We start from the raw sequence: 26,445 nt of genomic DNA, 5'->3' as shown, positions 1-26,445 counted from the left end.
ATTGGTGTTTTTCTTTCTGGCTTACTTCACTCTGTATAATAGGCTCCAGTTTCATCCACCTTATTAGAACTGATTCAAATGTATTCTTTTTAATGGCTGAGTAATACTCCATTGTGTATATGTACCACAGCTTTCTTATCCATTCATCTGCTGATGGACATCTAGGTTGCTTCCACGTCCTGGCTATTATAAACAGTGCTGCGATGAACATTGGGGTACACGTGTCTCTTTCCCTTCTGGTTTCCTCAGTGTGTATGCCCAGCAGTGGGATTGCTGGGTCATAAGGCAGTTCTATTTCCAGTTTTTTAAGGAATCTCCACACGATTCTCCATAGTGGCTGTACTAGTTTGCATTCCCACCAACAGTGTAAGAGGGTTCCCTTTTCTCCACATCCTCTCCAGCATTTATTGCTTATAGACTTTTGGATCACAGCCATTCTGACTGGTGTGAAATGGTACCTCATTGTGGTTTTGATTTGCATTTCTCTGATAATGAGTGATGTTGAGCATCTTTTCATGTGTTTGTTAGCCATCTGTATGTCTTCTTTGGAGAAATGTCTGTTTAGTTCTTTGGCCCATTGTTTGATTGGGTTTTTTATTTTTCTGGAACTCTTAACCCACTGCAATCAGTCCCCACCACTTTACAAGAATTGCTCTTGCCAGGATCAATTGCCTCCTACTGGACAAATCCAACAAGCATTTTTGTCATTACGTCTCTCTGGCATTTAACACCTCTGCTTATCCTTGAAATGTTTTCCTCCTATAACCTTGGTGTCACCTTCTGTTTTTCTGCCTATATTTGTGGCCCGGTTTCTCTCATGGAATTTTTTTTTTTCCATTTATGCTTTAAATGTAGATATTCCCAAAGGATGTTAGAAGTGCTCTTCTCCTTACTCTACATTCTCCTTCATTGATCTCATCTATATCTAGGCATTCAAATACCACTACCACTCACTGTCAGGAGTCTAGACTTCTCTCCTGACTCATACAGCTAATGACTATCTGGACAACTTCGCTTTGATAGCCCCTACGTAGGCCCAGGACATTTTGAACCTCTGTAGTGGTTTCATCGAATGCTTTTTGTTTTTAAAAGATTTATTTATGGTTACGCTAGGTCTTTGCTGCTGCACAGGCTTTCTCGTTGCCTCTAGCAGGGGCTACTCTCAAGCTGCGGTGCACATGCTTCTCATTTCAGTGACTTCTCTTGTTGCAGAGCATGGTCTCTAGGCGCATGGGCTTCAGTAGCTGTGGCACGTGGGCTCAGAAGTTGCGGCTCACAGGCTCTAGAGCATAGGCTCAATAGTTGTGGCCCATGGGTTTAGTTGCTCCGTGGCATGTGGAATTCTCCTGGACCAGGGATCAAAACTGTGTCCCCTGCATTGGCAGGTGGATTCTTAACCACTGAACCACCATGGAAGGCCCTTATCCAATGTTTTTGAATAAAGATATTTTAATTGGGCTAATATTGATGAATTTTCATCAAGAAATTCTATAAAGCAACTCCATTAAGTCAACTCAATTCTTGGATCAATTTCCTATGCACTGAATTTCCATTTTATTGTAATTCTGTTCATTGGGATCTGGTCTTTTCTATAAGCATTTTACAATGGAAATTTATTAGTCAATTTTTGGTTCATTTCAAATTTTGCCAATAGATTCTGCTACTGAGTTCTCCTGCGGCCACTATATCTAGTAAATTCCAACTTCCCAAATCAAAATTTCGATTTAAATTGCCATGATTTCATGCTTTCATCAATTTATGTGTAGTTTTAGCTGCTTTGAATTTTACTTAAACTGAATGATATTCACTATAAACTGAAAAAAGGCTGACAGTTTATATTTAATTTTGGTTAAGAGAAAATTGTGATCAGTTCCTCCCAGATAATGAAAGCTTTCATTAGAGTGAAAAATAAAATATGTGCTTGGGGTCAATAAGTACTGCTCAAAAACAGGATGTGGTATGGGAGATCTGGTCCTTGTATAAAACTACTAATTTCACAATACCTGACTTTAAGAATTCCACACGCAGCGATGGTATTGGCCCCAAATTTCAGCCCTAGAAAACTGGGCTGCCTTCTGAAGAAAATATTTGGAGTCCTTTTGGGTCTCTGGGCTATGAAGAAGTACTTGGTTTCCTTCCATGAAAGGTGACATAATTCAGTACAAGGAAACATAAGGGGAAAGATCTTTGCCTTCAAATCCAGAGAAACAGGTCTAAACCATCAGCTCATGGCTTTCCCCCGGATCTTACTCTGGCTCCTCCCCCTTGGATCTTGATTAGGGCACAATATAAGGGCACTTCCTTCCTGGCTGGTCTCTCACCAACCCATCTCGGGGCTGGCAAAAGTGAGTCATTAAAGGGTGAATGAATGCAATCAGAGATCACCCTGTGGGAACTGGAGCTTTTAACTCTGGCTCTGGCTCCCATTAAGGCAGAGATGACTCACCACAGGTAAACTCCATCCACTTCTGCAGAAAGCTCTGACTCCTGCATCTCAGTGGGAGTATTGCATCTGAAAGGGTTTCCCCCAGAGCACTCTGAGTCACAGGTAAGGAAGACTGTGCTTTTGGTTAACTTGAAATACGAAAAAACCATAAGAACTTCACATTGTGGAATTAGGTATATTTAAAGATAAATGAATCAGATCTTAAAATAAATCTTCAGAAAAAGTAGGCGAACTCTTGTTTTACTCATGCATCTTATACCAGAGTTCTTTGGCTCCCTGAATTTTCCTTGAACACCATACCTGTGAACTCAGTCCAGTGGGTGTCAGGCTCATCAAAGCTCTGTTATTTTCTCAGATTTGGAAAGGAAACAGGAGGCAGGTTTTCCTCACAGCATGAATTTTAAATTTCTTAGGTATAATCCATTTCCACCCAAGATTTCTCTTTCTAGTTTCTTATGGTCTCTTTTTAGAGATTTTTTTTTTTTTTTTTTTTTTGAAAGCTGCATGTTGATGCAGGTCACATTCAGGTAACACATTTTAGAAGTTCACAGGAAAGTTTACATATTAGGGAGCTCTGTGATTTTCCCAGCTCAGTCCTTAGGCTCCATTATCTTATTTCATTTATGTCTCCACAAACATCCAGATGAAAAGTGGGTCTCAGGAAATAACTGCCAGCATTGGAAACCAATTCACCAACCAACCAACCAAAAGCTGTTCTTTGAAACTTAAAAATGTAGAATAAAGCTTGGTACTAAGTGAAAGACACATATGGAGCCCTTCAGTCCTAGGAAGATTTGACTTAAGGAATAATGCAAAGTGTAAATCATTTATTTTAATTAGGTCCATTTTAATAAAGTGTACAGAAGTTTACATCTCAAACAATTATCCTTAAAAACTAGCAGATACATAAGATAGACCACACGAAGGGTGCAATAACATAAATCCAAGAGTCTGCAAAAAAGAGGTATTGCAAAAACTGTTAAGATTGACTCTATAAATGTCTCTTTCCCTTTCCCATGTTCATAGTCCTTGAGATTGCATGCACATACTGTTTTCTGAGGTCTGATGACCTCAATATTCTCACAGTTGAACTGACCTCCTCATTCAGTCAACTCAAAATATAGTCAGTAAAGGGAGTTCACCTCTTCTTCCTGGAATGAGCATGGTCCTTGGCCTGTATTCCGTTTCTGTCTCCTAACAAATGACGTTAAATGTTCCCTCTGAATTTCAAAGTAACATCTTACAGGCCTCGTAGTGTTCTAGTCACTACTGCCCTCCCAATACCACACATGAACGAGGTGTTTAGGTCAAACGCTATTGAGTTTCATCCTTGTGGATGAAAAAAGCATGCTTACTGTGGAAATGAGTCTAAAGCAGCGGCTGCTTTCTCTCCCCTTCATCTAGAACAATTCCAGTTCTAGATCACAAAGTTGTAGGTAAACAGCACTGAATTTACTCATTTCAAACATCTACTGTCACCTCTTGCTATTCTTTGGATGCCTTCATCAGGAGGTCTTTAACACCATGGCAGAAAGCACGAGGATACACACATGCACACACTTCACGCACACTCCTCAAGTAGGAGTCTTTGGTTGACTCAGAGTATAACTGATTTGCCATTTCAGAAACGAAAGGTGATATTGTCTTCTCTCGCCCCCAAAGTCTCACTTTAACTGATATTGGGGAAAAAAATATTTCTGCAATTCCTTACCAAAAGGAATCACACAGATCCCTCTAACATGTATATATGGTTCTCTTATAATGCAATGTAGATAACATTGACTTGATTTCAAGAACAAAACATTGCTATTATAAACTCAAGATACTGTCACTCATATTGAGATTGCTGAGAAGTAGCTCAGACTAAATTTCTTATGGAATTACAAATTACCTTTTACAAGTTGTTCTAGAGTCCCTTCATGCATAAACCTGCCCCTGTGTCCTAGGAGAGCACGGGGCTTTTGAGTTGTGTCTCTGAAGAGTAAGGCTGGGCTTCTGCCAACCTTCCTTCTAATCCATAAGATATGGGGAAGGTGAACCATTTCATTTTTATTTAGAATTATTCCAGTGTGATATTATCACAGGCTAGGCTGAAATTTAAGAAGAAACTGTTTAGAGTAAAAAGGAAGGTAAGTAAAAATCAACATGATCCTTCAGTCTTCTCTTTCATTCCCCACTTATTGGTATGGTTATAATAGGGGAATGTCAAATGAGGAAATGAGCAAGCAAGGTAAGCCACATAGACTTGCAGCAATAGAGAAAAACCAGAAAAGACCAGGTCTGTCAGTTTAAGGATGGGATCTTAGGCATTACACTTAGGCCTGATTCTTAATGAAGGTCAAGGTGCAAATGAGGCTAGCAGGACTGTAAGTCAGACAGCAGGAGGCATCCTGGCAACTGAGACACCGTCAGTGTGAATTCCCACAACAAGGGGGAGCAGCCAAGTTGTTTTCAACAACCTAGCAAATTTATCTTACAGTGAAAGAACACAAAAACAATCCCCAACTAGATACTACTTTTTATTTTCAAGCATTTTGAAATTTTCCGTTAAGTGAACTTCACAAGTTTGCAAGTGTTCTGCTGGTTAAAACCAATCAATCAACAAACAGATAGTTGACAGTCATTTGGAAAGGCTAAGAATTTAAATTACATGATTCTATTTAAAATCTTCATGTTTACTCCAGAAGGCAAGATTGGAGGGTCAGAACTCAGGAATGGCTGTGGGCATCTAGAAGGTGCTCCTATCTCCTTAGAAGGTCTTTTTAGTGACTCTCCTATGTACCTTGCATCAGAACAATCTGGTTTCATATAAAACTGCATCTGTGTGACCTGCAGCCATTCCAAAGCTGACTGGCCTGTGTTCTCCAATTTCAAATTCAAAGACACAGCAGAGAATAACATTTTCCTTATTAAAGGGATCCCAGGGGCCCCAACTTAAGTAGTATCCTTCCCGCTAGAGTGAGTTAGATCTCACTCTTCTCTGAATTTTCTATTTGATACAATGCATACATATTATGTAACCTACGTTTTGCCAACTTTTCATTATGGAAACAAATATAGCATGAGTGAATTTCTATTGCCAGATCACTCTGGTGATTACACCTATCTTAAAGAAACTGAAATCTGTTACTTTATGTCAGTGAAATGTCCACCAAATAGTTGAAAACGTTGATGTACATGTATTCTAAAACTTACTAAATAATGGGTCAATAAGATATTGGTATTTTTCTTAAAAGTTCAAAAAGAAATCTTGGTCGCCTGGCTACACGCAGACCTAATATGGGGGTGTAAATACGTACACACCAGTCCACACATATGAAATTTTCAACTCAACAATGAGCCCAAAATGAAAAAGAATTTGTGGCCAAGATATCACTGAATCCTGTCCAGCACCTGCTGTAGCATCAAATTTTGTTCATTTTCCATTTTCCAATCTAATAAGGATTTGAAGCTAAAGGGCTCTCGGTGTAAGCCTGGTGGCTCAGCCAGTAAAGAATTCGCCTGTAATGAAGGAGATGGAAGAGACGTGGGTTCAATCCCTGGGTCGGGAATATCCCCTGGAAAAAGAAATGGCAACCCACTCTAGTATTCTTGCCTGGAGAATCTCATGGACAGAAGAGCCTGGTGGGCTCCAGTCAGGAGTCGTAAAGAGTCAGACACGACTGAGTGACTAAGCACACACCCAAGAGTGGGCCTAAGAAATAGATATGCTAAACATTTTTCACCACACGTAAGATAACTTCATTAATTCAATACTGTGTGTTAGTCGATTAACGTGGATTCTTTAAGAGTTCATCAGTGTATGCTGTAGGTCAATGTTTTATGTCTAAATATATTGTGGCTCATTGCACTCCACTGAAATGAAAGGTCACAGGTTCCTGCATTCTGTTTCATATGTGTAATGCATATAAAACAGAAAACAAACTAAACAAGGAGTGCAGCATTTTGTTCACTATATGTTTTCTTTTTCTCTTTAATGTTAGCTTGCTGTAGTTGTTGGAAACATGCATTTGCTATTTAATTCAAAGCACTCTGAGCACTCCTGATTTCTTAAAGCTAAATTTCCCAGATTTCAGGATGGCCTCTACAAAAATCTTTTATCTTTATTTTTAAAATTTTATTATTTTTTTTGCCCGCACTGCGTGGCATGAAGGAGCTTAGCTCTCCATCCAGGGATGCAACCTGTACCCACGTGCATTGGGAGCAGAGACTCAACCACAAGACCACCAGGGAAGTCCCAAGAACACTTTATCTCTACATGATGCATTTAACCTATATGATCCAAAGATGATCAGCACAGAATCCACTAGTTATTCGCTAATAATTAATGTAATCCAATAATCCAAAAATGTTCATGCATCATTAAGGAGACAACAGTAATTTATGTGTGTCTATATTCCTTGTTCAAAAAAGGTATTTACAAAGTCTCCACCCAGCATAGGTCTCTAGCAAGAATAAAATAAAAAAGGGTTACAAGCTCAGCTTGACAAATAATTCAATTATGTAATAAGATCACCATTTTATTGATTTCATCTTGAGAACAAAAATGATCAGGAGGGATTGATCAAAAAACCAAAGAAAAGTAATTTCACAGGGCTGTTACAAAGGTAATCCTGAGTAGTTTCAAAGGGTGAATTAGAATGACCTTCTACTTTAAGAGTTTCTAGGATGAACCTTACTTGAATATTCCCATCTTTTTCACTTCTGAACAGTATGAAAAGGCAAAAAGGACGCTGAAAGATGAACTCCCCAGGTTGGTAGGTGCCCAATATACTACTGCAGATGAGTGGAGAAATAACTCCAGAAAGTATGAAAAGGTGGAGCCAAAGTAAAAACAACATTCAGTTGTGGATGTGACTGGTGATGAAAGTAAAGTCTGATGCTGTAAAGAGCAATACTGCATAGGAACCTGGAATGTTAGGTCCATGAATCAAGGCAAATTGGAAGCAGTCAAACAGGAGATGGCAAGAGTGAACGTCGACATTTTATGAATCAGCAAACTAAAATGGACTGGAATGGGTGAATTTAACTCAGATGACCATTATATCTACTACTCAAGGCAAGAATCCCTTAGAAGAAACGAAATAGCCATCAGAGTCAACAAAAGAGTCCAAAATGCAGTACTTGGACACAATCTCAAAAATGACAGAATGATCTCTGTTCGTTTCCAAGGCAAACCATTCAATATCATGGTAATCCAAGTCTATGCCCCGACTAGTAATGCTGAAGAAGCTGAAGTTGAATGGTTCTATGAAGAACTACAAGATCTTCTAGAACTAAAACCCAAAAAAGATGTCCTTTTCATTATAGGGGATTGGAATGCAAAAGTAGGAAGTCAAGAAATACCTGGAGTAACAGGGAAATTTGGCCTTGGACTACAGAATGAAGCAGGGCAAAGGCTAATAGAGTTTTGCCAAGAGAACGCACTGGTCATAGCAAACGCCCTCTTTCAACAACACAAGAGAAGACTCTATACATGGACATCACCAGACAGTCAATACTGAAATCAGATAGATTATATTCTTTGCAGCCAAAGATGGAGAAGCTCTATACAATCAGCAAAAACAAGACCCAGAGCTGACTGTGGCTCAGATGAACTCCTTATTGCCAAATTTGGACTTAAATTGAAGAAAGTAGGAAAAACCACTAGACCATTCGGGTATGACCTAAATAAAATCCCTTACGATTATACAGTGGAAATGAGAAATAGATTCAAGGGATTAGATCTGAAAGAGTGCCTGAAGAACTATGGATGGAGGTTCATGACATTGTACAGGAGGCGGTGATCAAGACCATCCCCAAGAAAAAGAAATGCAAAAAGGCAAAATAGTCATCTGAGGAGGCCTTACAAATAGCTGAGAAAAGAAGAGAAGCCAAAGGCAAAGAAGACAAGGAAAGATATACCCATTTGAATGCAGAGTTCCAAAGAATAGCAAGGAGAGGTAAGAAAGCCTTCCTCAGTGATCAATGCAAAGAAATAGAGGAAAACAATAGAATGGGAAAGACTAGAGATCTCTTTAAGAAAATTAGAGATACCAAGGGAACATTTCATGCAAAGATGGGCTCAATAAAGGACAGAAATGGTATGGACCTAACAGAAGATATTAAGAAGAGGTGACAAGAATACACAGAAGAACTACACAAAAAAGATCTTCACGACCCAGATAATCATGATGGTGTGATCACTCACCTAGAGTCAGACATCCTGGAATATGAAGTCAAAGTAGAACTTAGGAAGCATCACTCTGAACAAATCTAGTGGAGGTGATGGAATTTCAGTTAAGCTATTTCAAATCCTAAAAGATGGTGCCGTTAAAGTGCTATACTCAGTATGCCAACAAACTTGGACAATTCAGCAGAGGCCACAGGACTGGAAAAGGTCAATTTTCATTCCAATCCCAAAGAAAGGCAATGCCAAAGAATGCTCAAACTACCCCACAATGGCACTCATCTCACATGCTAGCAAAGTAATGTTCAAAATTCTCCAAGCCAGGCTTCAACAATAAGTGAACTGTGAAATTCCAGATGTTCAAGCTGGATTTAGAAAAGGCAGAGTAACCAGAGATCAAATTGCCAACATCCATTGGATCATTGAAAAAGTGAGAGAGTTCCGGAAAAACATCTATTTCTGCTTTATTGACTATGCCAAAGCCTTTGACTGTGTGGATCACAATCAACTGTGGAAACTTCTGAAAGAGATGAGAATACCAGACAATCTGACCTGCCTCCTGAGAAATCTGTATGCAGGCCAAGAAGCAACAGTTAGAGCTGGACATGCAACAATAGACTGGTTCCAAATCGGGAAAGGAGTACGTTAAGGCTGTATATTGTCACCCTGCTTATTTAACTTATATTCAGAGTACATCATGAGAAATGCTGGACTGGATGAAGCACAAGCTGGAATCAAGATTGCTGGGAGAAATATCAATCACCTCAGATATGCAGATGACACCACACTTATGGAGAAAGCAAAGAAGAATTAAAGAGCCTCTTGATGAAAGAGAAGAGTGAAAAAGATGGCTTAAAATTCAACAGTCAGAAAACTAAGATCATATCATTTGGCTCCATCACTTCATGGCAAATAGATGAAAAAACAATGGAAACAGTGAGAGACTTTATTTTTTTGGGCTCCAAAATCACTGCAGATGGTGACTGCAGCCATGAAATTAAAAGACGCTTGCTCCTTGGAAGAAAAGCTATGACCAACCTAGATAGCATATTAAAAAGCAGAGACATTGCTTTCCCAACAAAGGTCCATCTAGTCAAAGCTATGGTTTTTCCAGTAGTCATGTATGGATGTGAGAGTTGGACTATAAAGAAAGCTGAGCACCAAAGAATTGATACTTTTGAATGTGGTGCTGGAGAAGACTCTTGAGAATCCCTTTGACAGCTAACCAGTCCATCCTAAAGGAAATCAGTCCTGAACATTCATTGGAAGGACTGCTGTAGAAGCTGAAACTCCAAAACTTTGGCCATCTGATGTGAAGAGCTGCCTCATTTGAAAAGACCCTGATGCTGGGAAAGATTGAAGGTGGGAGAAGGGGATGACAGAGGATGAGATGGTTGGATGTCATCACTGACTCAACAGACATGAGTTTGAGTAAACTCTGGGAGTTGGTGATGGCCAGGGAGGCCTGGCGTGCTGCAGTCCATGGGGTCACAGAGTCGGACACAACTAAGTGACTGAACTGAACTTTCACTCCTGCTCATGCAGGCTTGTGCACTGATAATGACCAAGGTAAGAATTTGGGGTGCAAATTTTCATACTCGTTAGCCAAAATCAGTCAATTAGAAAGATAATTCAACGTCCACTGTTACACAGAAAATTCAGAAATGATCATTGGGAGAAAAGCCCAGTGAACATTTAGCATCCTCAAAAGTAAAGGGCCAGCACTGCTGAAGCCTCAGTTGGAAAAACCACTGCTAGGAGCCCTGATCCACTGCCAATTATTTACCTTTTAACTTGGACAGCTGAAATAGGTGGAGACTAAACTAGAAAAAGTCTTGAGAAGTATCTGTTTATATTTTACTGTCAAGTTCCCAGAATTTCAAATTTAAAAATACGACATTTAGTCAATGTCAATTGAGTCTGGCATTCAGGCTTGATTCTCGGATGAATTTCCCATAATTCTTAAGTCATTACTCTTGGTTGGTGAGCAACTCTTCTAACTTCTCCAGCTAATAAAGAAATCATGAACGTTTACTAGGAGTCACAGGGAACTTTCAAGTTGAAACATGAAATTCTTTAGCAGAAATCTTCCCACTGAGATGTAAGTTTCAACTTAAGGCACTAATAATAATAAAGGGCATGAGAACAGTCAAGAATAACTTAGAGCTTTCCAGAAATAGAAGACATCTCAAAAACTTAAGTCAAGCACCTGTCTGACCTGCTTCACCATCCGAGGGGACAAAGAATGGAAAGGTTCTTGTGGCTGACTGGTTCAGCTCTTTTCCATTCTCCCAAACTCATTTACGTCTCAGGTTTCTACTTCCTCAAGGGGCAGACGAAGGTGACAAGGATGTGGAAAAACAAAAAGCAAATCTAGTTTGTAGCCTAGTCTCATGATCAATTAATTTTGTAATGACAGCATGGAGTGCTCAGACCTAAGATTTTTAAAATTACTTGATTACTTTTTAAAATTACTTAGACCCCAAACCCAGTGGTTGTAACTGTAACAAAGGGTTCTTTTCTATTGTTCTCAGGGGAAACTGTATAAGGATAATTTTTCAAGACTTTGTAAATGAAATTTGTTAATAGCAAATTCTAAAGGAAAAAACAATCTACTTAGAAAATTCCATTCCAGAAGGATTTTCCTACTCATTCCAATAAATTAAATTTTGCCATGAGAAAAGAAGGCAATAAAAACAGGGTTCAAGGAAGTTAGGTTAGGAGAACAAATACCAGCAAATGAGTGATTGTACGCAAGGTGGGACAGGATTTACCTAAAGGAAGAATGTTTCCTGTGCAAACAGACATGTACACACACAGCTGTGCACTCACATGAATTTTTAAAGTGTGCACGTGGGAGAAAGCTCCACATTAGCAGACACCAGCACAGAAATCTCATCTGTTTGCATTTCTGCAAAGGAAAGGATCTAACACACGTTACACACCCACTGACACTCATGCATGAGGACCAGGGTGGCCTACACAGACTCAAATCCAGAGAAGCTTTCTAAGAGTTGCTGGTTTTAGAGGAATGATTAGTATCTCCGGGATCACACTTCCTTTTGATGAGCAGAATTTTTATCTTGTGCTTCCTTCCTGAAATGTACCCTTTTCAAGAGTATGAAACCAAGTCTGGGAGGAACTCATCTTAATTCCTCATTAGACATGACTCAGAACAGGAACTACAGGAATCAAAGTAGCAATAGCATGGCCCCTTTGGGAAGTTATTTCTGGATTTACTGACAAGTAGTTTGAGATTAAAACAGTTTCTAGGCACACAAGAGAAAGCAGAATTCTGGGTGGAGGTGAAGATGGACACGCTCACCGAAAGTCCAGAAATCAATATAAACAAAAGCAATGAGCATAACTTAAAGGAGTTTCAACTAAGTATCACCTCGACTGAGTTTGTTGACTCAAGAAGTTCTGCTCTGACTCATGGAACTGAAAGAGAATAATTGATATAATCTTCTCAGGAAGGCTCAGCTGGGAGTGATGTGGTGGGTATTGAGGGTAGGGTAGAGACAGAGGCCTGAGGCTCAGGCATGGTTCCTAAGGTTTTTGTTTGCCTGATTTCGAAGGAAAGGGTGCTAAAGCAAAAGGATCAGCAGCTGGCAGCTCCGTAGTCCTGGAGGCAAGGGATGTGATGGAAACGGAGCCAGCTATCGACTGCTTATTGGTTTGCGAAACAATTTTGTAGGCAGCGATGGGCTGGGCTTCTGGATTCGGCTCATCTTCCGGGCTATAGTGACGGGAATATTTGGATAAAGACTGGGGGCGGAATGGTTTGCCTGCCACGGGGCCTGAGACAGCTTCTTTCTGGGGCTGAGGTCCTTTGTTTCTGTCATTAGGATGGGCCCCAGATTCCAGGGAGGAGCCCCTGGAAGAGATGCTGTCAAGATGGTCTGCTGCTTGTACAGGATGGGAGGGGAGGTTAGACGGCTGGGCAAAGCCAGCCATGGAATACTGAGCTCGGGCAGACGGGTACACGGCTCGATCGAGGCCCGGGAGCAGAGGGATGTCATCGGTCTGACTGAGGAGACCGGGCTGCTCCTGGGCGGGGCTCTGGGCAACTGTTGACTCCTCCATGCCTTTCTTCTTGGTAAAGGGAGCTCTCAAGAACACATCCGTCTCCTCTGGCTGGGAAGGGGCCACGTTGCCCTTGGAGACAAAGGGGGCTTTGGCAAAAATGTCATCAGCGGGAATCCTTGAGCTCCGGAAGGGGGCAGTGGCGAACACATCTGGCTCACCGAGTCCATCTGCAATTGGCTGAATGAGGGCTCCGAATTGGTTCTTCCTCCCACCTTGCGAGGCCTTGGCCTGCGCAGGAGTGACCTCCGGCTGAGTGAAGGGAGTAGCTCCTCCTAGCTTCCCCTGCGGAGGCTTGCAGCTCTCATCCTCTTCTTCTGACTCCAAAAGCAGAGGGCGAGAGCCACTGCAGTCCAGCATGTCCCCCTCGAGGTCGGTCCCCTCCTCTTCGCTGCTGTGGAACGAGCTGTTGCTGGAAGGGCCATCTCGGGCCAAGTAGTCAGATTCCAAAGTGTTCTGAGTTTTCGTGCCAGGTACCCGGGAGGGGTCCGGGTATAGGGGAAGGCCTTTAACACCTGTCGATTCTTTAAAGTGCTCTACAGTTATTACAGGAGAGGAAATGGGCTCTCTCTGGAGACCTAGAAAAGCACAAAATGCAGAATTAATGCACTGGTCCATTCAACGCTCTTTGGAACACTCAATGGTCAACCCGCAGCAGGAACATTGTGGGACCAAATAATGGATGTTGAAAATGGAAAAAGGAAAAACAGAACAAGAAAAGTCAGGCAAGGAAACGGCACACAAATTGGAACACAACCAATCAAGGTCTCACATTTCGGAACACGAGGAACAACGTGGAGGAAAGGAGATGAAGGTGTTAGGCACACAGACATTCAGCGTTAACTATGCAATGCTCCTGCACGCGTGGGGCCAGGCACTGACACCTGCTCTACCTGACTGGCTCTGGATGGAATGAAAAACCCAGTCCCTCATCTCCACATCTACCGTGACAGTTCTGGCTGATGCAGAGATACTGTCTGGGGACAAACTCAGTTCAGATCTGATGTGTGGTCACCTGCTCCCCACCGCCTGTGACTGAAAACTGCACCTCCCCCCTCCAAAAAAAGCAGCAGAACATGGCTGCTTGATAAATACACAATTACTTGATGATTGACATCATAAACACTACTCAAAGAGTATAAGAGTGCCCCAAATATGAATGCTGAAGGCACTTTTCAAAAGGGAGACATAATCAATATCACATTTAACAGATCACCTTCAGCTGGAGTTGCCCTGGAATTTTGTTTTCAGTCTTCCAAGTTAGCAAAGATCTCCTCTGCTTAAATGTATCCGTCATAAGCTTCTTTAAGCAAAAGGAGGAAAATGCACAGGTAATTACAGAAGTATTTGCAAATGCTAATATGCTAATCGATTTCTATCTAGGTAGAGGTGCCTCAGGGTGCTCTGGCTTTCAAGATCAAACAGACAATTATCAGAATGCAAGAGAGCTTACCTTCCAAAAATATTAGCAGGTTAGAAGTATGTCATTGGGCACATGTTAGCAAGAGGGCAGGAAAAAGGCATATGTAACTAAGCAAGAAGAATCCAGAGAAAAGGGTGATTGGGGGCAGAGGTATCATGTCATCATGGGTTTCCCAACCCACCAGGGGAAGAAATTACAGGTACCATGATTTGGATTCTATAGATGATTCAGAACCTCTGTACAGAAGTAATTCAATCATCCTCTCCCCACATTACCCTCTCCCCTTCTATGCAAACCATTAGCTAGTAGAAACATCTGCTAACAGTTTTCCCCTGCTAAAGTTTCTGCTTGAATTAAGCACACAGAACACAGCAGAAGCGGCATCAAAATCAATTTATTGGGAAACGAGTTAGAGACATTACATTGTAAAGTGATGTAGAGAGCGATCTGAACATTTTAGGAGATATTGTACAAAAATACTATGTTTCTCTGAATCCTGTAATTTTTTTAAGCAGTGCTTATTTTTTATTTTAGTGCTTCTTTTTAAACAGTTCTGACCTTAAGTATTGTTTTTGGAAACAAAAGTGCCCCCCCCCTACCCCTTCTCTTTTTAAAACTGTGAATGTATTTGGTAAATTCCAATTTAGAAACTCTTTAAGTTAAACTCTGTACTGGTGCCAAAAGACTTTCTGAATAGTTTTTGAAGAGGATAAATGTTTCCTTGCACTGTAACTTTAATATGTGCACCTACACGCTGATAGGCAAGCGTTAGTCAGGGAACAGGAAATAAATGGAATACCTTCTCCCTTGAAATATATGTGGAGGGACATAACTCTGACCTCTCAAGCAAGCATACTGATATTAGATCTGTCACAGTGATCCCCAGATGATGGTATCTGGGAGGAAATTCAAAATGCAGTAGGGCAGGGAAGTTTTCCAAATTTAGATCTGCTAAGCAAAGTGGTAGGAACCACCCCTTCCAAACTCCTTGAACCACTTTCTAACATAGTATCAGTTGTACGAAGTTTTTAGTTCTCAAAACTAAGGCATGGCTTCTCATCTCCGAAAACAACCCTAAGTGCTGATGCAGTTCTGTGGGAGAGCAACATATCTCTTAGGAAAGAACTGACACATTTAGTCAAGCCAATGATCAACTCTGGCCACCATATGGACCAACAATGAAAATGAGCACTAATTTGACTGGAGCTAGTGTTTGGGGGAAATTTTAATGGAATGCAGTCAAATCAAATTGTAAGCACTGCCAAGTTGCTTCAGTCGTGTCCGACTCTGTGCAACCCCATAGACGGCAGCCCACCAGGCTCCCCCGTTCCTGGGATTCTCCAGGCAAGAACACTGGAGTGGGTTGCCATTTCCTTCTCCAATGCATGAAAGTGCAAAGTGAAAGGGAAGTCGCTCAGTCGTGTCTGACTCTTAGCCACCCCATGGACTGCAGCCCACCAGGCTCCTCTGTCCATGGGATTTTCCGGGCAACAGTACTGGAGTGGGGTGCCATCGCCTTCTCCAACTGTAAGCACAGACCTCCAAAAAGCAGTTACCTATAGAACGTGGGCGTCTTGGATGCCTGCAGAATTAGATGACATTTTGAGAGCTGGAAGGTACCAAGTAGGGGTGCCCATATCCAGAGTTGGAGAGGCTGGAAGGGCATTCCTAGCCTATATAAACTATTTATGTTAAAAAGCGAGTTCTTGGTCGACTGTAAATCTGCCAACTCCAAGCATATTCCTATGACTTTCATAGTGAATAATAGGAAAATCATACCTAAAGTTTGCAACAACTTTTTAAAAATGTACATAGTCACAAAAATACTATAACATTAAGTTTGACGGGAGAACTAGTATCCAGTTCTTCAAAACAAGACCAGACCTATTTGATCTCTGAGCATAAATCTGCTCTATAGGATTGGAAAAGTACATTTAAAGGATTCTCCTGAAAAGGCCCAATCTGTTAACCTTTCCATTCTTTTTAGAGGAGGTGCAGTATGACCAAGGCTCAGAGCAACTGCCCTTTGCAACTCTCCAAGCCCGGCATTCTGGAGACCAGAGACAAGCGGTGGGTATAGGGTGCGCAGACATCCACATCCCCGCAGGGAATTTTGGTAGTGGCAGCCCAAGAAACAAAGCAGTCAAGAGAAGGAGGAATTCTAAATAACTGTAAACAGAAGACAGACATTAAATCTTGTTGGCGGTTAGAGGGTTTCATTTTTTTTTCCCCTTAATATGAATGTATTATTGTAGGAAGGGAAAACATATGTTTTCAGGGTGAATAGTCCTTATATGTGAAGATAGCCTTGTACTGTTGGAAAAACATGTTGGAAGCCGTCTGCCTGTGAGCGATGAAAGATTTACACTAACTTAACCTCAGTGTCTTGGCCCATTTCCTTTTCGAACCAATGGCTATGCATAGCAGACATCCTGTGATCATAAAACTCAAAAAGCTAGCCAGTTGTTCTTGGGGTGTGGGGTGATGGGGCGGGGTGGCTGGGCTAAACCCCAGGACCTGACCTCACAGAGTCAGGGTCTCCCTTATCAAGCATAAGGATCTTCCTTATCATGAAGTTTAAGGTGAGGAAATTTTGTTCTAATTCTCTCAAATTAAGTCATGTCTCTCTCTCTCTTTTTTGGTTTAGCACATTAAATTAAGCAAGAAGTCAAAACACACTTCTTTTTCTTGCTTTGATGTAGGGACTATGTGAGAGGTAAGGTCAAGCACACTGTTCCAACGCTTCCACTAGGGATAACTCCATTTTAGTCTATTTTGAGGCTCCAAACTACATCAATTTCAGTAAAGAGCTTATATGCTTTGAAGGAAAGACATACTCACAAGTATCTGATGATTTTGCAAAGACTGTCACCAATCCCCCCTTAATTTCCCAAGCAACTCAAAGTGCTGAATGACTTAGAATAGGTTACCCCTGGAAATTTTATCTGATGGACACAGTGAAGGCCAATGTTCCCTTAAAAAAGAAAAATCGAAATCTGAAGACTGAAATTTCAGGCTGGATCTTCCTGAGTGCCATATATCATAGGTGACCAGAATTTCACTTTCTCCCATACTATAAAGTGAAATAACAATTAGAAGAAGCATCAGAGACATACTTCTTGCCCCAAACTGGAAATTAAGACTTGGGAGTACTGGAAAACCTTCTCAGTTAATTAGCAAATAGAAAGCAAAATACATCCCTTCCCAAGAACTTCAGAAATGCAGCACCAAATGAAATCCACACTCTTTCAGAGTTGAATCAGGGAATCAGGAGATGTGCTTCAAATGCATAATTTCCATGACCTTTTGCTTAGACAATAAGATCAAGCATTTGGTTCTACCATATGCTGTGGCGTTGCACTAAAACCCATGCCTGGGAGCTAACACTGGCTAGCGATGCTGTCTCTCAAGCCAATGGGGCAATTAAATGAGAGAGATTTCTCCTTGGGCATAAAACTGCTGTTGCCAAGACAAAATGTTTAATTAAATTGGCCTGGGTACATCAATGATTAAATTCAAGGAGGGCAGCTGCAAATGTGTGCTCCCTTTAACAACTCCACGTCTGGTCGTATCAAATGCAGGCTCACAGGGGTTTTCATCTCCATGACCACAGGTGAAGCCAGGGTAGGCAGGACTCATTAAAACGTCCTCGGCACATCTCTCAGATGTGTTTGCACAGCACTCGTGCACAGGTGCTTATTGTCACTCAACAATGTGTTTAAATCCTTTCTGTAAAAGTGGCTTTTCAGATCAAGAAAAGAGCAGCTATTGTAGGTTATTTATAGCTCTGAACATCATGCTCCCCGTTGAACAGATAAAAGTCTTTATTTTTCTGTATGTTTACATAAGAAATTTGTTTACAGACTTTTTTTTTTTATACAATACTTGCGTAGCAATGTTCAAATTTCACATTTTTTACTGTATAAGATAGCTTCATGTACCTCTGTTTGCTTTGTCTTCTTGGGGAGGACAGGAAAAAGGTCTATGGTAAATACACATATACTTGATGAGGGGGGTGTGCAACAGGGCAGAAGAGACTCCCAGGGAAACAGTGAACTGAGGCCACTACATCAGAGTGGGAACCAAGGAGACACCTTCCATTCTAGCAACACCACCACTTCATAATTCTGCATAGATCAGCTCTGACCCAGAACCTCTCTCCCTGATCATCATGAAAGGAAACCCAAGAGAAACAAAATAGTATCATGTTACAGTTCCTTGAAATGGAGGCCATCTGGGATTCATTCTGACTCAAGAAATCTAAGCACATCCAGCTCCAGGAGCATTACTAGTGGGGAAAACGAAAAGGCTAACTTTGTGTTGGTAAAACTACAGTCTCTTGAGAGGAGTAAAAGATAGCTTTGTAATATCTGGAGTGTTTCAGTAAAGGTACCATGTTAAATATCCATCTAACAATTTCTTTATCCGGCAGCCTCTGACTAGCTGAATTCAATACTTTGGGGGCAATCCTGTCATTTTATCTCCAAACTTTAAGTGCATGGCTACAGAATTCTGAATCTTACAGACTGAGAAAGTTAGACTCCTGGAACTACAGCTAAACATCAGCATGGGAGACTTCGTTTTGGCCCAAGTTATCTACAGGGTGTATCTTGTCAGCTGACTTCATAGGCTTCCATACCGCTGGGCTGAGGTCAACCCCAAAAGTCCCCTCCTTCCCCCAGCACTGCTGAAGGCAGAACTGTTCCCGACCTGGGGAGAAAGCTGTGTTGGTTTGAATCATTTGTCAGGGGAGCTCCCCAAAAAGATCAGAAACAACACTCAATAGTTCATCTTGAGAAAAACAAGTTCTTTTCTGGGTTTGTTCCCCTATAATTATTAGCAATCCAAATTCCGTAATTCTCACTTGGGAAGAGGCAAGTCCGGTATCCAATGACATTAAACAAACTGACAATCTCTTTCAGAGGTATTATAAAACCCGTATTTTTCAATTTTCTAAGCCATACTAAAGACCGGCAAAATCACACAAGTTCCTTTATTCAGAATATTAAAGAAATTAAGACTGATTGTTGTCACAGTCCATTATAAGGTCTTCTCTGGGAATTTTCAGTGGATTATTCTTCTGACTATCTTCCATTGTAACCACTCTTCAGTGTAGGGGAGTGGTTTTGCTTTTTTGGAAACATCAAATGTTACTTAGAACCAAGACTGGTGAAAAAAGGGTAAGAGCATAGGTTCAGATGCTGAAAGAGATACTAATTAGATAATAATACAACTGATTTTCTTATACTTTTAACATAAATGGTGGCAGCATCATTAAAATAAGTATTATTTTCCCAAGTAAAACTAGATGCCTTTGAAGGGAACACTCAATTAGATGTCACAATTTTGATATGTCTGCTAAAGAAATCACTAACTATAATCATATTCACAAGTGTCCATTTAAACCTTATCTCCTCTGAGGCCTGTGTTTTCACTGGGACTTGAATTTGGTGATCTAGTTATCTGAATGCTGTAAAGGGGAAAAGAAAAATCCAATTTGTGATATTTTCTGGTTTAGTTACTATTTTGCACAGTTGGAATATATGCTTACAGTACTTGCCCATTTTAAAATAGCAGATCCTTGATTACACAGTTTACAATAATTGAAATCTGACGCTGTTGGAATAGGTAGATGCATGTGTGTAATATTAAAAAAAGGAAAATCTGTCCAACATTCTCTGATGACTTAGGGGTCTCTTCAGGTAACCAAGAAGCAACCCAGGTTAGCGAAAGCCTATTGTAATTCTCTAAAATATAAATACTACTATAGTAATAGTAAGAGCTACGGAAGATAACTGAAGGACATCAGGATTATCTAAATCCTTCATAGTCCTCCTAAAGCATCAAAATAAACACTGAGAACCCTAGAATTCTATAATCTTAAAAACCATCTGGTTCAAAGTCATCACTGTGGTAAGGAGCAGTTCTAAGAAGTGAAGCTCCTGCTGAAGGCCACTTGGCCAGGGACTGGCAAAGGTCAGGAGGAGCTCCCAGGGGGCCTCTCCTGCCCGGATCTCTTCTCCCACCACCCACATCTATGAAATGAAGTGGATGAACTAGAATAATCTCTAAGGTCCCTCTTGTAGCTCAGTCTACAGTTTCAAAATTCTATCAATTATTAGCATACTATGCTCATCTCAAATAAACCCTTTTAGCTCAGGGATGGTGCTATAAACAAAAGGAGGCCCCATTTATTGAGTCACTCACATGTTTTCTTTAACAGAAAAATAGTTCTATCCTTTGAAGACTTACTCCTAAAGAACAAACTCAAGATAATTTCATGTCATTATCCCCCTCAGGCTTCCTTCCTCCACCCAGTCTCTCTGGTTTCTAGTCTGTTCATTTTTATTAACATTCTCTATTAAGCTTTACTGAGCCAGATGACTAGATAATATATCTCAATGTAATTATGGGTAATACATGAAAAGGACAATTGAGAGACAGCTAATTTCTAAACTGTACTCTTCATGGCTTCAATTACATTAGGAAGCTAGATATTTCACTGTATTTCTAACATGTATGTATGGAAAAAAATCAGATTGGAAAACACAGGCATAAAACATTATTCTTATTTAAAAATAAACTATCTCCTTCATTAGTTTACATATTCTTTCTATGTCTGGGAAAAAGTACACCATTTTGATCTTCAGTAATAATCCTGTCCATAAAAGGGCAAACCAAGTCCCATTTTCACTGTCCAGTCAAGGAGAGCTTTTCAAGCATATCTTTTTTAACTCTCAGTAGGAAGGTTGTACCTCCCTCAATTCTGGGAATGATTCATTATCCTAACAGAGGCCTGTACGTCATGCATCTAGTTTCAGCTGGCACGGATGTACTTAAAGTCAGAAGGAAAACTGAAAAGTTCTGACTTTTCCTCTGCTGCCTTTCAAAGGCTTTTGAAGCTTGACCTCTGGGGTCAAAGCTTGACCTCTAAAGTACAGTGTGTTGCAGGCTGTTGTTGCTGTTCAGCTTTCTTTTTTCCCCTTAAAGTGCAAACATGAGGAAGCAGAAACAAGAGTACTAGACAGGGAAACAAGCAAATGGACCTGGAATTTTATTGGTACAATCTGATCAGCTAAGAGGTTCCCTTTTGACCGTGGAAATGGCACTCTAGGAAGAGAACCAAATGGGGCTCTCTGTGCCCACCTCTTATCAAAGGATGATTTGATATAACTGCTTTGCATGTAAGGAAAAAAATATACTTTAGTGAGGAAGGACATGTACAGAGGGTGACCATGAGGCATGTTGTCACATCAGTGCAGGGGCCTTTATTTATTTTATGAACAATATTCTAAGGCTAGTGAGAAACTGCTTTGTTTTTTAATCTAAGAAGCCAAGGAAAACCAACTGAACATATTTCACTGGCTGTATCCTTCAGTTCAAACATCAGAGAAAGAAAGGTAAGTAGCCAGAGTCAAATTGTGCCTGGTGTGTCTGCATACTTATTTCTGATTATCTGAAAATAAACAACATGCTTATTCTACAAAGACAGAGGACCTGCTGAAAGCTTATAGCAACACACAAGTCTATTCAAAATGATTCCATATGTTACACTGTAGGGCTGCCGTGTAGTTAGTTATACAAGGGAAAGAGATCAAAACCCTGTACAGACACCTGATATCGGACTTGAAACGCCAAGTGGAAACAGAACTATTCAGTGTCTTCATTTATACACAATTTACAATATTTGATTCAAAATAAAAATCACAAGAAAAATACATCTGTTTCTGCTACAATTCCTTCCCTTCCCTCATCCACCCCCCAGTGAAAAGTCTTCTAATAAAAGGTATCATATTACCATATTGTCTTGTTTTGGTCTAATTCTGAGATCCCGGCTTGGGATAGTTAAACACTAAAAGGAATGGCAATACTTGGAATTTATATAATGTACACATTTTATCCAAGGATCTCAAGTACTTGCGGTCACGTCTCCAGATCTGAGAAATCACGGTTCAATGGAAGCCAGAATGCTGGAAGGATGCTGGGCAGGTTGCATGGGGTGTAAAATCTCTTGGCTAAGTCTATGATCAAACAAGGTCAGAGTTGGTTGGCTAGAGCTGGGCTCAATTTCTCTTTCCGGACATAAACCATCAGTCAGTTTTACCCTCTCTTAAACCACACACCCATCTCTAGGTTACTGCCTAGAGTCAAGACCAACTGAAGAAGCCATGTCCTCAGGATAATGCAGCAGGATAGAAAAGCAAAAACAGAGAAACACATTCATCAGCATCTGGCCAGAGGAGATGGGGTTGGGAGGATCGATTTGGGAGGCCATTCCTAGCAAGAATGAGACAAAGGTGTCAATTCACTAGTTTCAGTTACAGTTAAGCTTGTGGTGGAGTCGACTCCAGCGGAGGTGAAGCTCATGGCATCTAGCGCTTGATGTAAGATAATGCTATTGAAGACGGGTAATGAGAAAACACAGCAAACTAACAGGGAGGAACTGGCCAACGAGTATCTGGAGGGCCAAAGTGATTTTCTTTCCTTATCATTTCTATGGGAGAAGGCAAGGGATAGAAGATCAGGGCTAGAGGGCCCCTTATTTGCAGATTAAAAAAAAAATCATTTTCTTATAACTCCGTAATGAAAATGTATATTACGGTATGAAGGTTACAGAACTGCATCTGCTACTGGGTCACGGCTACAGGTCTATGAGCTGATCCACCAGCAGCAAAGACCTGGCTAGGTTGGGAAGACTGGACTCAGAGCTCCCACTGCTGTTTCTAGAGTGCCCACCTGGAAGTGGAGAGATAGGAATTCAGTACAAAACACAGAGGGTTAAGGTTTAGATGTGCAGAATAAGCAAAGGAAAAAAAAAACAAATCAAAACAAAAAAATCCTGGAGAAGCAACAATTTACATTTTGAAAACTCTTACATGTTAATTCTTAAACATATAAATTAGTTGTCCACCACCTCCCACCAAAAGTTCGGGCACTGTGTGCACACCACACTGTAGGCAGGAGATCTTGCAAAGAGCATGCTATTTTCAAATGAGTATTATTTTGCCTGAGAACTGCTGGCTGTACATAATTTCCAGATAATATCAACTCACTTCCCTGATAAAGTAAAATCAGTACCTTTTGATTTGGGGAGGAAGCAGTTATTAAGACTACTGCAATAAAAACATGCTTTAAGAATACATAGATGGTCTTATGGCAATTCAGTGCTTTATGGCATGTTCAAATAACAAAGAGGAAAAAAAGGATACTCCACAAATGTCTAAAAGATGCAAAATGGTGTCAAAGCACCATTATTAATCTCTTTGGAAAGAGTATTTATCACAGATTGTTCTAATTATGATAAAAAATGTTCAGTTCATTTTTTGATATAGATCTTCAGGTTTCCATTTACTGAAGATCACTATTTTTAGCTTGATACTTTGTAAAAACCAGCTTTTAGTCAAACTATTAAATACTTTCCTTCTCTCTAAATAAATACCACAGTCATGCTTTAAGATACCTATACTAGTATCTTTATGTGTACTTCCATCTATCTATACTGGTCCAGCCCACAATGATTGTTATTACCCCCAATTTCTTTCATTAAATGTTAATGCTTCCCCCCACTTTCTACATTAGGTACATTACTATTTTGAAGAGAGCTGGTATCAAGCTCTTTTCTTTTCCCCAGCCTCTCTTTCTTACCTTGTGGGTTTTTGGTTATCAATACAGGAATAGGGTCAAACTCATCTTCTGCCACCTTGTCCGAGCCCTCAGGGACATCAAAACCTGAGATGAGATTACTATCTTCCGCAGCTTAATACAGAACGCAAGTACACAAGCAGAAACAACAGAGGCAGAGATCAGCAAATGAGAGAACACATCAGAGCAACTGCACAGTCACTGTTGCTTTTAAAGATGAAAATGCTTATTCTCCTGCATTGAAATAAAAGTAGTAAAGCTGGAAAACTTGAGGAAATAGAAAAAAAATGCTTTAGAGCTAGCCGTGTTAAGACTTTTATAAATGAGAAGGGAGAAGGGTTACAGGAAGAGTTCTCCCTACCTTTATATGGTCATTAAATATAGTTATTGTGAGAGATCTCTTCAACATCAGTAATTCATAAAGGCATGGGAGTTAAGTCATTTACCTTCTTCATTGAGCTAACAGAGGCTGGACTAACAACGCTAGAAAAACTCAAAACCAGAGGTAGCAGGGAGATAATTAGTTGCCCTTTAAGAAGTAACCACTGTACGAGCTAGTGCTAAGTCACTTCAGTTATGTCTGACTCTTTGCGATCCTATGGACCATAGCCTACCATACACAGACAAAACAAAACAACATACTTCTGAAAGGCCACACTGCCCTGTGATTGGGAAAACAGAGATTTAAGGCAGAAGTTTGCTAGAAATTCTTCTCCATTCTACAAGCAAGTGCTAGCTGAGCACCAGTTTTGCAAGTGATGCTTCTCTGTAATTATGCATCACAGCTGACACACTCCTGTCAGACATAATTGGCTAAATAGGAAACTTGTCACTACACATTCTATAAAAACACAGTCATTTTAATGCTATCAAGGATAAAAACAAAAACTCAGCTATTACCATTGCAAACTAAAGGCTAACTATTTTTCAGTCATATCAGGGAGGCTTCCTTCCTACATTTCCCTCAGAAAGGACTTAACAGCTATTCCTTTTATATGTATTTGCTCCTTCTAGAAAACCACTTTCACTGTCTGAGCCCAGAAAGTTTACTGGATGCCCATGTTCTGTGTCTGCCACTCTCACAAACCACTCAATGAACAGAACTCAATTCAAGCTATTTTTCTGTCCAGCAGAAGTTCAAACCAGTATTAACACAAGACAAAGAAATAAAACTAGTAGACTAGAAAGAGAAATATAGTAATTAATCATGACTCCAAGGTTAACTAAAATTCAAACCTTTTCTGAGTTCAATCTTTGAGGACTCACTTTTGAGGAACAGTGCTTTTTTCTTTATTATAGTAATCACTACCAAAAAACTTAAAATCTGATTAATGAAACAGTTTTAGGTTCTAAGGCCACCCAGTATCTAATCAGAGCCAGTTCGTGGACAGTCAGTGATCTCCCTGAGCTGACTACAAAGGCATGTAGCTGTGTCTTTAAGAGAAAGCATGGGATATCTGCATTAGAGGTGACTGTGAGAAAGCCACACCTCCACAATCTGCCATCCCAGCCTGATTAAATATTCTTAGTGAAAGGAACTTTAACACAGGGGCTAAAAGTACAAACTCGAGTTTTCCACTCAAGGAGGTGGTTAGAAAACTTCACTAGCAAAGACTTTTGTTAAGGGAAATTCTCTTCTCCTCTAAGGATACATGTGGGCTCGAGAAGAGGAAAGTGTTTACCTTTATGGGCCGGAGCAGAGATGGCTATGGGGGCAAACTCTTCCAGAAGGTCAGTAGTGGGGTTAGAAAGCAGAGAGCAATCAATCAGGGAATCTTCCCCGGTGAGAGAATCTGAGTCCAGATTAACAGCATCCCAGGTCAGTGACGGCATTAAATGGCACACACAACAATATCACAGGTTAGGTCTTAGCTTTTGAGTTATTGCATTTATATTATACATATGAGCCAAGGCGGGAGGAAGAAAACCAAAAGAAACACGTTAAGCACTCTGGATTTTCATCTACAGAAACATGTATTTCTAAACTCTTAACAGTAATATATAAATATGGAAGAATTTTTTGCTTGGAGGTTACTGGTTAAGCAAGTAAATGGTTTGGATGCCAATAAAACTTTGGCAACTCAGTTCTCAGCAAATGCTGTTTGGGAAAAAGGACTCCGCAGCTAGAGTTTCACTTAAATCTTCCCTAAAATTTCATTGAAAACATTTATTACAGGATGAGGTATCCAAGCTGACAAGAAGTGGGTTATCCCTGGCTTCTTATTAGCAGAATATGACATGATTAGATAGCACCTTCTAGAACTCAACCCGATGCCCATTCAAAACAGAATTATCTTGTCTCTTATTAGTACTCTTTAAATTTGAATTGGTCCTCTGAGCACATGACTTTGTTTTAGTTAAGGAACAGAGGAAAGATAAAATTCAGAGTTCCAAGTATTTCAACATATGAATTGTTTTCTGCAAAAGTTTTCTAGGAGAAAACAGCCAAGTAAGCACAAGAAAAAGAACTATATTGTCTCCTATCTTAATTCTTTTTTAACCTGGTTGAGTTTATTCTCATATTTCCCAGACTTCTAATTGTTTCTATTCCAAGTTGGCATAGTGGACACTTTTATCAAGGTAATTACGGACTCGACAAAATGAAGGTTAGCAAATCTCTATTTAAGGAACTGTAGTTAAGGAATTCTACTAAGAGTGAACTTTGAAATTGGGTTAAAA

At 40.3% G+C, this 26,445-nt stretch overlaps 1 protein-coding gene across 25 annotated transcripts in view; it reads right to left on the bottom strand.

Moving 5' to 3' along the window:
• Positions 1-3,272: 3,272 nt before the first annotated feature.
• Positions 3,273-26,445, bottom strand: part of AAK1 (AP2 associated kinase 1) — a 171,755-nt gene continuing 148,582 nt past the window's right edge. For 8 of the 25 annotated variants that reach the window (XM_086326226.1, XM_086326233.1, XM_086326232.1 and 5 more), the window contains one exon: positions 3,273-13,279. In XM_086326226.1, coding sequence (XP_086182352.1) covers positions 12,165-13,279 — 1,115 coding nt within the window. In that variant the 3' untranslated portion in view covers positions 3,273-12,164. Of the gene's footprint in view, positions 13,280-14,500; positions 16,294-17,924; positions 22,861-23,769; positions 23,881-25,448; positions 25,560-26,445 lie in introns of those variants that run through there. The other 17 variants (XM_086326220.1, XM_086326221.1, XM_086326228.1 and 14 more) reach the window with 7 other exon arrangements.

Source organism: Bos grunniens, chromosome 11 (assembly GCF_055505025.1).
Source record: "Bos grunniens cultivar Pamir isolate PY7600 chromosome 11, Bosgru_T2T1.0, whole genome shotgun sequence".
Classification (NCBI taxonomy): domain Eukaryota; kingdom Metazoa; phylum Chordata; class Mammalia; order Artiodactyla; family Bovidae; genus Bos; species Bos grunniens.
The sequence above is the reverse complement of the archived record's forward strand: the minus strand, read 5'-3'. Positions and strand labels throughout refer to the sequence as shown.